This window comes from Lepidochelys kempii, chromosome 11 (assembly GCF_965140285.1).
Source record: "Lepidochelys kempii isolate rLepKem1 chromosome 11, rLepKem1.hap1, whole genome shotgun sequence".
NCBI lineage: Eukaryota > Metazoa > Chordata > Testudines > Cheloniidae > Lepidochelys > Lepidochelys kempii.
Window position 1 is genome coordinate 26,512,177 of NC_136390.1, and position 13,873 is coordinate 26,526,049.

At 41.8% G+C, this 13,873-nt stretch overlaps 1 protein-coding gene across 1 annotated transcript in view; it reads left to right on the plus strand.

The window, feature by feature from the left end:
* The window catches only part of KIF5C (kinesin family member 5C), a 119,594-nt gene that overhangs the window by 29,371 nt on the left and 76,350 nt on the right, over positions 1–13,873 (plus strand). The window contains exon 2 of the mRNA XM_073305437.1: positions 5,963–6,053. Coding sequence (XP_073161538.1) covers positions 5,963–6,053 — 91 coding nt within the window. The remainder of the gene's footprint in view (positions 1–5,962; positions 6,054–13,873) is intronic.

Sequence of the window (13,873 nt, forward strand, 5' to 3'; positions counted from 1 at the left end):
TACAACAGGCTACATAAAAAGCACTAGCAAACTAAAATTTCATACAGACAATGACTTGTTTATACTGCCCTATATGATATATACTGAAATGTAAGTATAATATTTATATTCTATTTGATTTATTTTATAATCGTATGGTAAAAATGAGAAAGTAAGCAATTTTTCAGTAATAGCATGCTGTGACACTTTTCTAGTTGTTTGTCTGATTTAGTAAGCAAGTAATTTTTAAGTGAGATGAAACTTGGAGGTATGCAAGACAAATCAGACTCCTGAAAGTGGTCACTAGTCTAGAAAGGTTGAGAGCCACTGGCCTCACTAAATCACATCCCTTGTATCTTGTCTGTCTTTCCATGTGTCTTGCCATCTCTTTCCCTGTTCTTGCTCTTTACTCTTGATTAGCTGAAGTGCTGCTGTTGCCCATAGACTCTAGATTTGTACCTCTGGGAGCAGAGGGCTCTCAGTGAAAGGCACTCTTCTCTGTACTTTTATCCTTGCTTCATTCTTGAAAACAGCAAAATAGCTGGATGGGTCTTTCCCTGCAATTGCAACTCTGGGCTGCTGCAGGCTGTGTCAGGCCCAAGCACTTGAACTGAGAGCAGGGAGTCTCTCTCTTCTTGCTGGAGAAAGCTGCCTGATTTAAACACCGACAAAGTTGAGGAGGAAACTGCCTGATTTGAACGCAGAGGGGTCAAAAGCCAGTTCTGCAGGGCAGGGGTTAAGGAGCACCGATTGGGACAAAAGCCTGGGATGGGGAGCGAAAACTATCTGGAAGCTGGGGGCAGGGGAGGAGTGCCGGGGAGGGAAAATGGGACCACGAGTTGGGAGTGGGGTTGGGGACTGGGATTGGGACTGCTTCTCCAGTTTTTCTTGAGTGGGTCCTGCAGGAGGGTGCTCCCCACCCACCCCTCACTTCTGGCCCACAGAAATTAATCATTGGGCCCCTGCCCTGTGAGCCTCCCTGGACACACCCAATATGCCACCTGAGCTGCCTGCACAACATTCAGCCAGTCTGCCTCTGAGCTTAATCCAGAGAATATCTGTATATGGTCATGCTTCATAATATCCACTTCCTCGCTCTTGTGTCCTTCCCCAACACCAAGTGGCCAGACCTCTTACCACCTCAGAAGGACGAGGAACTCCAGTGGGCCAGCCTGTACTCCACTTTGGTTCTATGGCCCTCTGGGGCTACTAGTTGGTGGCTCCTCTATGGAGTTGTGAACATGGGTGTGCACCTGTTGCGATTCACAAACTCCCCTGACACCTGTCCCTTGTGCTGCAAGAAGGAGACCCTGGTGCACATCTATTTAGCGTGTCAGGTTGCAGCCCTTCTTCCGGCTCCTCTAGAACCTTCTACTGAGGTTCTGGCTGCATTGTTCCCCACACCTCCCGATGTATGTACACCCTATTTGTGGCCCTAAAAAATTGCAGGATCTCCTCATCAGTCTCTTCCTGGCATTGATTAAGATGGACATCCATCCAGGAGGAGGAAGCTGCACACGGGGCGCTCTGCATATGCAGAGCCTATTTCTGATCCCTTGTCTGCTCTCATATCCTCGCAGAATTCCTCTGGGTAGTGTCTGACATCTTGGATACCTTTGAGGAGTTGTGGGCACTGTCTGGGGTTCTCTGTTTGATGTCCCCTTCTGGTTCCTTAATTTTTCAGCCTTTGACCTCATTCCCATTCCTGTTTTCTCCTTTGTCCCCCATAATCAGCTGGAACCTGGATAGAGTGGTCCCTCTGCCTTCGTTGAGGGGGAGTACCTTTAGTTATGGGTGGGCTTAGACCCACCTGTACAAGTACTTCAAATAGTACAGACTTTCCATCTTCAGGAAGATCTGAGGGGTCCTGCTGTATTAATTTAGATGGAATAAATGGGCAAAAGTCCTTGCAAAACCCAGTCACTATTCAACAGTATAAAGAAGATTTGGGGTTTGGTATACGGAGACCTCAGCCCGCTTAATGCTATTGGAAAGCCACCATTAAAAATCCTTCTAACTTTTTATTAAAGATACAGAAAAGGAGGGAAACCAGTTACAGCATTTGAAATGTAAAATATTAAGTAAGGCTTTCATTTTAACAATATCCCTTGTTCCTTTCTCTTTACCTGGAGAAAGTTTTTAGATGGAAACCTCCCCTTGTTTGACAGTCTTTTAGAGGGTATCAAAGATGGTAATCTCTTTTCCCCAAAAGGACAGTTAAGGTTTGAGGTGGGCTGGAGCAGTTGTTGTTGCTGTTAGTCTGATCACATTTCATCTCAAGTTAGTGGTTGAGATTCATCTGGAGCTGGCAGAGGGTGGCGATGTTATCTGGGTCCCCCTCTCTCCCCTGGTCTGGTCAAGATATCTCTTCGGATTAGGATAAAGAAGCTTCTGAGTTCCAGAAGATGGTGAAGGTAGCAGCCAGGATGGTGAGGCTTGCTTCAGTAGCCTACAACTGTTATTTTATCTCTTCCTCAAAAAAAATTTTTAAGGTTGCAAAAAGGGGATGCTGATTGGAATAGCTCATCCTCTTGTTATTTATTGTCAACAAATTAGGCCTAATGTCCGACACACCAATTTTGGTTCATTATTTTCCAGTTCCCCATCCGTTTATACAAGCATGATTTCAACACTGTCCTTGAATTTTCTTAAGGCCTATGATCTTCGGACTAATTTAGTCTCTCCATGTTCTCTTTTACTTGCTTGTATCATTCTTTATTGAAAATGTCTTGACCTATTTTCCATGGTAAATACATAAGCAGGCAGACGTTGTAGCCCAATTGTCACAATAATCTTGGGAAAAAATATACGATCATGTAATTGAAGAATGTGTTGTCATGCATATACATAAGGGGTCTGAATTAAGGTTGTAGACTACCTTAATTCTTGCATTTCCTAACTTTTGAGTGCTTGGTGTTGGAGTCTTAATGTTCCTTTAACATAGGTTTTGTGTGTGTGTATGTTGCTGTTACAAGTTAAAGTGAGCTCACATTAGTCCCTTTTATAAAACATTTGCCACTTGTATCTTTTTTTCACATGTAGAAAAAAACAAAGCAAAGGTGTGAAGAGTTTATATATATGATACTTTTAAACATTCCAAAGGCAGCTGTGCACAATGTTAAGATTAAACCTGAAAACGAACAGGTGTGGGAGGAGCTCATGGTAGGGGGTGGATGGTAGCCTAAAGAAGGGGTGTGCGGGGGATAGAGGAGTTGGAGAACCCTGTTTACACTATCTTAAATGTAATTTATAAACTTTTCCTAGAGAGAGCACTGTCCATTGAATTGGATGGATTGGGACGCATTCTTTAATAGCTCCAGAATTTGGCTACCAGTAACAGTGTTTGGTAGAGATTACTTTATACCAAAGCCCTGGATCTAAAGAGCTCCTTACTCTAGGAGTTTGAATGATTGCCCAAACTTGTGCCTTGAGTCCATCTCTAATTTTAGTGTGTGCTTTCAGGGATACCTCATAAGGTCAGAAGTGAATGGTTCTAGACAGCTGTGATGAATCTTGCAGTCTAATTTTCTTTAGTTATTTATTGTTGCTATTAGTATATCATTTTTGAAGTTCTCCTTTCTAAAGTGCAAGTGATCATCTGGGTTGAAAATTAATGTGGTGAGGCTGCTAGAAGTGATATAAAATAAATTAGCTGGCATTTTTTTCAAAAGAACTGTATGAGGTAATTTAACCTACTTGGCACTTTTTGAGCTGTTTGCTCATACTCTTTTACTTTTTAGTTTGATCAATAAAATGATTTAATGTTTGTAACTTGCAGATGGTGCTTGTGGTGAAATTTCCCCTTTCAGCTGTGTACAGCAAAATTGTGATAATCTACCTGGGTTCTTGAAGATCTCTGACATTTTTGTTGTTGAGCGCTCATGAAAGAGCTGGATTGATTGCCCTGGAGACTGAAGTTCTCTGTGTACATGGTAACAACATGGTGGAAGGTCTGCCATATTGCTTGGCTAATGGGCCTCAACCCTAACCAGGGGCAAATGTCTCTGTGGGTGAGAGGGTAGTTCAGGCTCCATCATCATTCAGTCCTTCCTCAGCCATTCTGCTCACGGCCTGCCTTACATGGGGAAATTAACCAGGATCGCTATTGTGGATTAAATTGAAGTGGGGAAAAAATGTCCTTTTTTCTACTCAGGAAGTTATTCCAGAATAGCCATAGCACTTTAAATTCACATCCTACCCTATTCCAGAATAACTTCCCAGTGTAGATAAGCCCCTACGATATCAAAAAAGGGGATCGTGCATGTGCATGAGAGAGAGATGGAAACCTATTAACTAGAAACTGGATGAAGGCAACTACATTCATTTCACATAGGCTACTCGAGATCTGTGCTTTGAGACTATACCGTGCATGCTTTATTACAACAGGTCAGTACATAGCTTTGTGTGCCTCCAACTTTTTAAAAAATGATTGGTAATATATATTCTTATCTACAGTATTTCATATCTCAAGGATGAGATTTTTCTAATATATTTTATATTTATCTTGTATGTGTTTTACTGTAGTTTAAGAAGTGAATGTTCAGAGTTATGGAGATGTCAGGTACATAGCTTAAAATAAATCGGTGCAACAAGAAAACAGTGAGTCAAGCACAAATATTTGAACAGATGGCAGATGTGATTGCATGATTGACATGAGTATGACCATTATGTCAGATTTAGCCATTGATCAGTTACTTGGAGATCCCTGTAATGCTGTTTCAGAACAAATACTGTATTTTGGATTGGAAGTATTGCATTCTTTGATGGAAAGAGAGAGAAGAATTGGCTTCTGTTCTTCATGGCATTTAACTGAAGAAATCTTATTTTAAAAGAAGATAGCATCCTCAGATATCAGTGAAAACAAGTAAATGCTAAGCTATCTAAGCTTCTGTCTTAAAAATGATTTACTTTTTAATGTCTTCCACATCGAAGGTTCATTTCAGATTAGCTGACATGTATTTCTTTGTAACCAATCCCATGTTGCTGCCAGAAGGAAGAAAAAGCAGAGTCCATTTTGTTAATGCATGCAAATCGTTTTTCCCCTTACTTATTCACGTATTTTTCAGTGCACCATTTGCCATGGTATTTAGAAGCCATGGCTAACTTTGTTTCTGTGGCAGAATCATCCTCTGCAACCTGATAAAATCCCCAAAGCCAAATGTTTTTTTGTTTCATTTTTGTTTCGTTTCATAAACACATGCTTCACTTTGTAATCATATTTGTTTCTAGCACACACAAAAGCATTCATATCTTTCAAGCTGAAAATCTTTGTAATTCTTCAAGTAAAAGACCAGTCTACTAACTGGCTAGACCTTCTGCTCCTGGGCTTCTTTCTTTGGTTACTGCTATGCTTCAGCTTATTTGCATTTTCAGCACTTAGCTGAAGCCCAGCTATTTTCTTTCCACATAATCAAAATGTGCTAACAACACTCAAGATTGATATGGGGCTAGTTAGACAGCAGTGCAGGGCTTTTAAAACAGATGATGATTTGAATTCATTTGGTCTGTCTTCAGTGATCTTTACCCTAAGGTTAGAATGGTAGGAAATTGTGATGAACTTTGACACAGATTCCTTTTCAATCATAGATTGGGTTAGAAATATGGATCTTCTGTCTTAAATTCTGGAAGAGAGGGGGAAGCGCTCAGGATTACATTAGTCACATTTTAGCCCATTGTTTCCTACCACTTTCTTTAACTTTATCCAATTAAATGAGCTAAATATGTAGGAAATTTGAGGGCAACGTGTGCCACTCCATTTTTGCTAATGACTGGGAACAGACTTTGAGACACTAGATGTGTTGTTTATTCATTGTTTGTTCACTGAAACACATCATTTCTGTTGCATTGGACATCTTCCCTAATTTAAACAGCCATGCCTTTTATCAGGGTGCCTATTAAATGGGTTCTGCCTTCTTTTTGCTTTGGCTATAGGTTTTTATCATTTTCTAAAACATTATTTTGTGTTTGTTTTTTTTAATTTCAGCAGGCAAAACCTTATGTCTTTGACAGAGTGTTACCACCAAACACGACCCAGGAACAAGTTTATAATGCCTGTGCCAAGCAGATTGTTAAAGGTAAGTGATGTCACAATTGCTCTCTATTACAGCAAATGTAAATGTTAGGTTTTTTTCCTGGATTTAACTATAAAAGCTGTATTGTTCCATTTATATTGGAGTTCAACCCCTGGTAGGAACAAGCTTCTAAATGAGTTTTAGAAGCGGTTTCTGCTAACGTAGGTTAAACACAGTTTGTTTAGTGAGCGTGGAATCCTTTTAAAACACTGTCGGAAACTATTTTCTCCACTAGGTAAAACAATAGGAAAACACCTCGTCTAGAAAATGGCTTTCTAAAATTGGTTTACGTGTTTTTGTCTGCTGTACTGTGACTAAGGAAACTGTATTTTAAACCCATGTTAGCAGGAACTGATTTTGAAAAAATATCCCACAAAACAGTCGTAGAGACTGCTTTCTAAAAACTTTCCTAAATGTGGGCAGGACCATAGGACAGGGCCTGGTCACCTATCCAACTGAAGATGAGAGTGGCTTCAAGAAAGATGAGAAACTTCAGTTTTGCTAAAAGGATGGAGATCAGCTGCTGCTGATGTACTTTACTAGAACAACTTATGGCCTCAAAGATGTCTCTTGTTTAAGAACATGAAGGGCTTGATTCTGCTGCTATTTCCAGTAAAGGGAATTAAACACATAAAAAGCGTACATCTACACTGTAGCTGGGAGCATGCCTCCCAGCCTAGGTAGACAGACGTGCATTAGTTCTGCTCAATCTAGTATACTAAAAATAGCAGTGTGGACTTTGAGGCATGGGTAGTGGCATGGGCTAGCCACCAAGGTATGAGCATGCCTGACCCCCTGAGTTTGAGCTTGGTTGGCTAGCTCATTAGCATACTAGCTCAAGTAGAGCTTGCATGTGTGTGAGTGCCTGCCTGGGCTGGGAGTCATGCTCCAAGCTGCAGTGTAGACGTACTGTAGTGACTGTCAGATTGCACATCTGCATCTGAAAAACAAAATACTAGAAGTCGTTTCAGTTTTATGATTTAACTTGAAAACCCTGAACTTATTCGACACCCACTAAGGTTGTGATCCAGAGGTGCTGAGCAGTAGCAGGTGGCCATGTAATTATTCAGTACCCCTCAGGGTCAGCCCAGATCTGTTTCATAATGGCAAATAAGACACCCAGGTTGATGATTGTGCTTTTTGGATGTTGAAATCACTTGACAGCCTTGCTTGAAGCTTTTTAACGCTCCTTTAGGGTGTTATAAACTGTCCAGAGGTGCATTGGCTTGTTGTTTAATGCAGTGTTACTCTCAGTGTGAGGCATGCTCCCTAGGGGTGTGAACGGCTGGCTGGGGAAGTGTGGACAGACCTCTTGGTTATTCTCCAGAGTCTCACTCTCCTTCCCCCCCCCCCCAATGAAAGCTGTGTCTTCAGCTGTTATGGTTGTAAAGGAAATCTTCAAAACATGAAGTGAGTGTAACAGATGGATATCCATCTACCCGAGTTCATAGAGAGCCTGAAATAACAGCTCTGAGGTATGAACTGCCTCATTCTTTTTAGTGGGGTTTAACTCCGATGCCAGTGATGTTGTTTTAAATATCAACGTTAACTATTTCACAGCTCAAGGTATTTTTTTTTTTTTTTTTTAAAAATTGGTATCCTGTTATGAAGGTCTACACCCAATGCTTTCCAAAGGAGGGGGCCCAATTGTAGGGATTGTGTAAATTGGGAAGGGTCTGCCTTTAACAACACAATGGGAGTTGGGTTGGGGAAGTAGGGAAGCGATTGGTTTCATTTTCCGGAACTGGGGCTCAGCTTTCAAATGTTTTTGGAAAACGCTGGTTTAATGCATTCCATTGAAGATATTTACTGATGTTATCTTGCTGGCATCCTGGGTGCCAGACTCCATTGTTTTTATGTTTAAGTAGCTTTCCAATAGTTGTCTTGTATTCTTATTCAAAATATACTCACACAGGACCCAGTGGTTTCATTGTGATTGATATAATTGTAGAGAATGCCAGCTAGCTTAATGACTGACCACTGGTTTCTAAAATGGTTATAATAATTGCATTGACAGTAGAATTTTCTAAATGAGGACTTTTAGCAAAAGATCAGAAAAACAGCAGTCCTTTTTAATAAACAGCAATAGCTAAGTCAAATTATTTTCATATCCCTATGTATATGGAACATATGAAACCATACTCTTTTGTACAGAAAATCTATGTAGGACAATAATCTAGATTTTAGAGGCATTTGTTAATCTCTCCAGTGTAGTGATTTTTTAAAATCCATTTTTTTGGGAAGGATTATAATATGCAGTGGTGGGTTGTATAGTCATTCTTTTTTCTTTTGCTCTATTTTCCACCCTCCTGTTGCTTTCCACTCTCATCTGGTCTTTTATCGTCAGAAAAAAGGCTTCAGCTTTTTTCCTATACAGAGAGATGATTAGGTCTGAGGTCTTTGTATTTCATGCACTGTCCTGTTGGAAGAATACTGCTGACTGAAAGGAATTAAACACCATGGTTACTAGACATTGTTGTTAAACTACGTGGTCAATATGTAATGGCCAACACTAGCTATTCAGTGGGCTTTGCTTTTTAGTTGTAGCAATTTTTACTGTGTGTGTGCAGCCTTGAAGGAAGAGATAATGAATTGTTTTAATGATTTCTTTGTGGTAATTGCTTTCTGGGTAGTTCTCATTGAATAGCCTATTGACCATCTCTTTCCATTCTTGTGTACTTTTTCGAATATTTAATTATAGAACTGTAGGTGGAAGAGAAATACTATTATACTGCCTACCTCTAGGATAATTGATTCAACAATATTTTTAAAACTGTATATTATTTTAGATTATATTTAATATTTGAAAGTCTTGCCTTAGGACCTTGTACCAGATATAAATACCAGTAGTCTGTTTAAACAGAATGAGCAGAACAAGCTTTATTTTAAAAAAAAAAAACAGTTCATGAATTCTGTAAGGAAGGCATTTATTCTTCACAGAAAATAGGAGCACTGAAGTTATTTTTTTAAATTTAAAAACACATGCAAGAAAACTTTCATTATACAGAGTCTACAAAGAGGTTTAAGGACACAAGTGGCCTTATTTTCAAGTTTAAGTGTTTCTTTTTACAGGCCATTCTTTAGCACTGCTTAAAAAAAAAAAAGAAACTGTGGAAAGGAGCAGACAGGCTCTGTGAGAGGGTATAAGTATGAGAGGGCTAAGTAGCAAGGACAGGAATGATAACAAAGGAGAAAAATGAATGGAATGGGCCAGAGAATGTGGTCCCATATGACTTGACCGTCAGTGGTCAGCATGCATTAATATTTACTACACAGTACAAGCTGAATGGCTGAGCTCACTGTGTCGATAGAGGGAAGCAGGGAGGGCAGGCATGTGGGTACAGGGGAATATTGTGAATTAAGGATTAGTGTTGTTTGGATTTTAATGAGTTTGAAGAAAAGAATAACACTTAAAATGTGTTTGTAGAGAAGGGTTGGGTCAGGAATTAAGAATGACTCAGAACAGGGGCGTGTGTGTGTGTGTGTGTGTGTGAATGTGTACAGACCACCTCTCACTCCATGACCCTTTGCAGGAGCTGCAGTCAACGAAGGCAATATAACTGACAAAGGCCAGAGCAAAAATCTCTCTCACGAAGGAAGAGGACATTTTACATGGAAAGCTTTCCATTGTGGAACCTTCTCTGTTTATATATTGCAGCAGAACCCTAAATGTTCTAGGCTCTGTCTCAAAGCAGAGGAAGATAGTCTGTCACAAAGAGACTACGAGCCAAAAGAGCAGAAAACAAGAGCGAGAGAAAGGGAGAGAAAATAGAAAGTGATAAGGGCCAAGTGTGTATGTGTGCGTGTATGCATGTGCACACATCCATCCAAATGTGGTGTAAGAGAACCTGAACCTAGAACTTTCAGGGCTGTAGTAGTCAGGACCAATCCCTTGAAGCAAATGCCGTATTTCATTCTGGAGCCAGTGAATGTTGCATAGCAATTGTGTAATATGCCATTATGATATACCGGGGCATAATCCAGACTAATGAATAGCTCTGTCACACCTTCCCTGTAATCTGGGGTGTCCCTTATAATGCCTTGCTACTGTAGCCTCCAACCTGGATGGCTCACAAACAGCCTCCAGCGTGTAGTCACTCCCGGATATGGCTGTGTGCTGCAGTCAGCCATGCCTTGGCTCTTACCAGCCTGGGTTATACTTCAGGGTGATCCCAACATACTCCCAGTCCCAGCTGTTCCCCAGAAATATATGTCCTGCACTGCCCAGCCCTCTCCTCAACGTTGCAAATATATTTAGTCCGTTATACTGTTAAAGGAATACTACGCTATTTTATTATTTTAAATAGCGTACCCAAACAGTCCAATTTAAATGCACTGGATTAGATAAAACAGTAAAACAAGTTTATTAACTACAACAAGACAGATTTTTAGTATAAGTAATGAGACTCAGAAGTGGTTACAAGAAAAATAAAAATAGAACTTCTTTTAGTGCCTAACTTGTCAAATGATATTCAATTTCAAGCAAGTTTCCCACCATATGCTGCAGCAGATTACTGACCAAACTCCTAGGTCAGGACCCCTCCTCCAGAGTCCAATGGCTGTTTCCTTTTGTCTTCACAGGTGCAGAGAATGAAGTGGGCAGGGAGAGAGAGAGAGGGATCTCTTGGGCTGTCTGCCCCTTCTTTTTATAGTCCTGTCCCCCTTCCCTTTCAGAAGCATTTCCATCTGGGAGTCAAGGGGAGAGGCAGGCTGGTGAAGAAAGGAAGCTACATGCAGTATTTTTGCTAAGATGTATATTTTTATCCCAGTCCTCTTCCTTGCCAAAGAATGGCCACTTAGCACGTCATGGTCCATCAGCCTTGTTGACACCTGGCTGAGGCGTCAGCTTGTCCTTTTTCTCTGAGGAACTGGCTTAGCCTCTCCCCAGATTTATCTTGGAAACGTGCTTATGTTCATAACCTTACATATAATGTTATGTGTATTTTGGCATGATATTATTGATCAGCAAATTGAATTTTTAAATATCTCACAAGCCATACCCTGTGTGACCCTCCTCTCCTCCACCCCCTTCCCACGAGATGTCTGCCGCTCGCTGCATTCCTCCTCCACCCCCATCCCCAGCAAGGCTCCCCTCCTTACCATATCCTTCTCCTCCCTGTGAGGCCACCCCCCACCTTGGGAAAAGGAGTGGCGGTGGGATGTGGTGAGCAGTGGCTGGGGGGGGGACTGAGTGGGGAGGGGGTGGGGCCCAGGGGAAGCTTCACCTGCTGCCCTTGCCTCTTCACCACAGCACCCCAACCCGAGTATGGTGCCCTGGGATGTCGCCCACCCCTAAGGTCGACTCTCTGGTTCTCCCTCCCACTTTCAGTACCACCACAGCTATTTCCCAGATTCTCGTTGCTTTAGGCATTCCTCCCTATCCACCCACTCACAACAGCCCTGCCGGGCTGCCCCAGGCATTGTCCGTTGCCCCTAGACCAACAGATAGAAACTCAACATTTAAGTTTCTAGGGCAAGCCATTTTAAAGTTTTGATTATCCACAAAAGTTAAGAAAATGTTAAAAGAGAGACTCCCCCCTCTTTTAACCATCATATCTTCTAAACACCTTGTCTGATGTGCCTCAAGCTCTCTAGAAAAGTGACATTAAAATCGCACCCATGAAATTACAAGTGAACTTGTTTAGTTTTGGTGTAGGTAGGTATAATAATGGTCAGAATCAGGGCCTATAAATAATTGAAGGCTAGCTGCAACCAGACCTCTGGGAAGGCTGTTGTGTCTATAATATTCAGGCTACTACTGCTGTAGGCATTTCTGTCTGCCCAAGCTCACACTTCATTTAACTGCAGATCAATAAGATGCTTCTTCCAAAAAGGAATTCTGAATGAATGTTGTGAAATAATAAAGAGAAACTCAGACCTGTTTAGAGGCCCCTTGGTAAATGTAATGGGCTGTGCTGAATTCATGGACTTGTTTGTTTATACCAGAGTAGACTTCTTTTAATACCCATTTTCCATTTGTGAATTTATTATGGGCTTTCTCTCGCTAGGGAAGGGGGAAATTACATTTTATTTCTGTGATATTTTTATATATGGAAAGAGGAGAAACGATCTGAGTACAAATGTGTTTTAATCACCTTGATGCACAGATACTCTGGTGCTCTGCATCATTATCTGATTATTTGAATTCAGGGCCTGAAAAATTTACCCAGTACTACTAGCCTGAGTTCTTAAAAATCCATGAGTGTGTAACTCTTCTGCCCGTCAGAGTTGGCAGCAACAAGGGCTGGGTTCAATATCTAGGGGATCCATTCCAATAACACAATGCAAACTGGCTCGAGCCCCCACCCAGTGACCTAGGACAAATATATACCACCCCCGCTGGGCACCTCCAAGAGGCAATACTTCCCCTCTCGCAAGCACCTAGTCTGAGTGTAGCAAAAAGCCTTTTAATAACAGAGAGAAACAATGTGGCATTATGTTGGGGAAACACCACCAACAGGATTCATAACACAACCCATGAGCAAAAAATCCACCCCAAGCAAATTGGGGCATGCCCTTTCCCTTTTGTTCTTGAGTCCAGCAACCCCAAATCACCCAAAGTCCCAAAAGTCCAATGACCCAAAAGTCCCTGTCCCTGGTCAGGGCAGCCCCAGAGTTCAAAAGTTTATCTACAGAGCTTTACCTCCCAACCTGGGTGGAGATGGGGGTGGAGGTGAGAGGCACCTTACATGATCTGAAGCTGACCGCTCCACAGCTCCATAAGCCTTCGCTCTGCTCTGCTCTGCCGGCTGCCCCACAAACTGCTTCGCTCAGCTCCGCTCCGCGGCCCACATGCAGCTCCTGCTATCCCACGAACTGCTCCGCATCCCACCAGCAGCTCCCGCCGTCCTATGAACTGCTCCACCAGCCTGTCCACAAGGCACTCCAGCCGTCCCGCAAACTGCTTCACAATATATCTTCAGGCTCCCCCACTACTTAATGCAATGCTCAGTGATTTCAGCTCTCAGTCAGTTCAGCTCTTTGGTGAAGTCAGCTTGTAGTAGGGGAGCCTCAGTGCTGGTGCACTATTAGCCCAAAGTGAGCTCAGCAGCCTGTAACTAGACTTCTCATGAAATCAAAATTAGCTCTGATATTCCACAGTGGAGAGAGGAGGAAGTGCAATCAGCATGTAAGGCCCTCACCAAGGGGCCCATGCCACCAAGTATTAATACTTGTTCCCAGCCCCTCTCCATTCACAGAGTTTTGGAACCCATAACCCTTGCCTAGCGAGTGCTACTTAGTTGATGGCGAGTCCCTCCATCATAACAAAAGGCCAAGTACAGTTCCAAGCACAGTTCCCATAATCAGGGTAATAACAATTTATTCTTCCTGCCCCAATAACAGAGACACTGGGGATCCCACAGCAGCCAAAGTGACCATTTGGGCAGCTATGGCCTCATTCTAGGCGGGGTGGGTGTGCCTATGCAAATGAGATCGGCCCCTGAAGTTCTTTTCCACAACTTGCTACACCTCACCACCAGATGTCAGGGTGGAGCTCATCCTGACACTGCTTACAAGTGTTATGAACACCAGTGTATATTTCCCCCACACCTGCCTGAAGATCTTGCTTACATTGTAAATAAACAAACAATTATGCACTGTTGTGTGCAGTATTGAAGTATAGCATTGTACCAATCAACTTTATTTTTAATAATTTTTTTAAAATATAACTTTGCTCCTTTTCTTTTTTTAGTCTTATTGTACATCAGATCATGGTGTCTCTTCACTTGAGTTGTCTTCAGTCTCTACTACCTCCTTTTTCTTTTTTTCACCTTTCCTGTTCATTTATCATTTTCAACTGTCTCCCTGTATTTTCTCTCTCT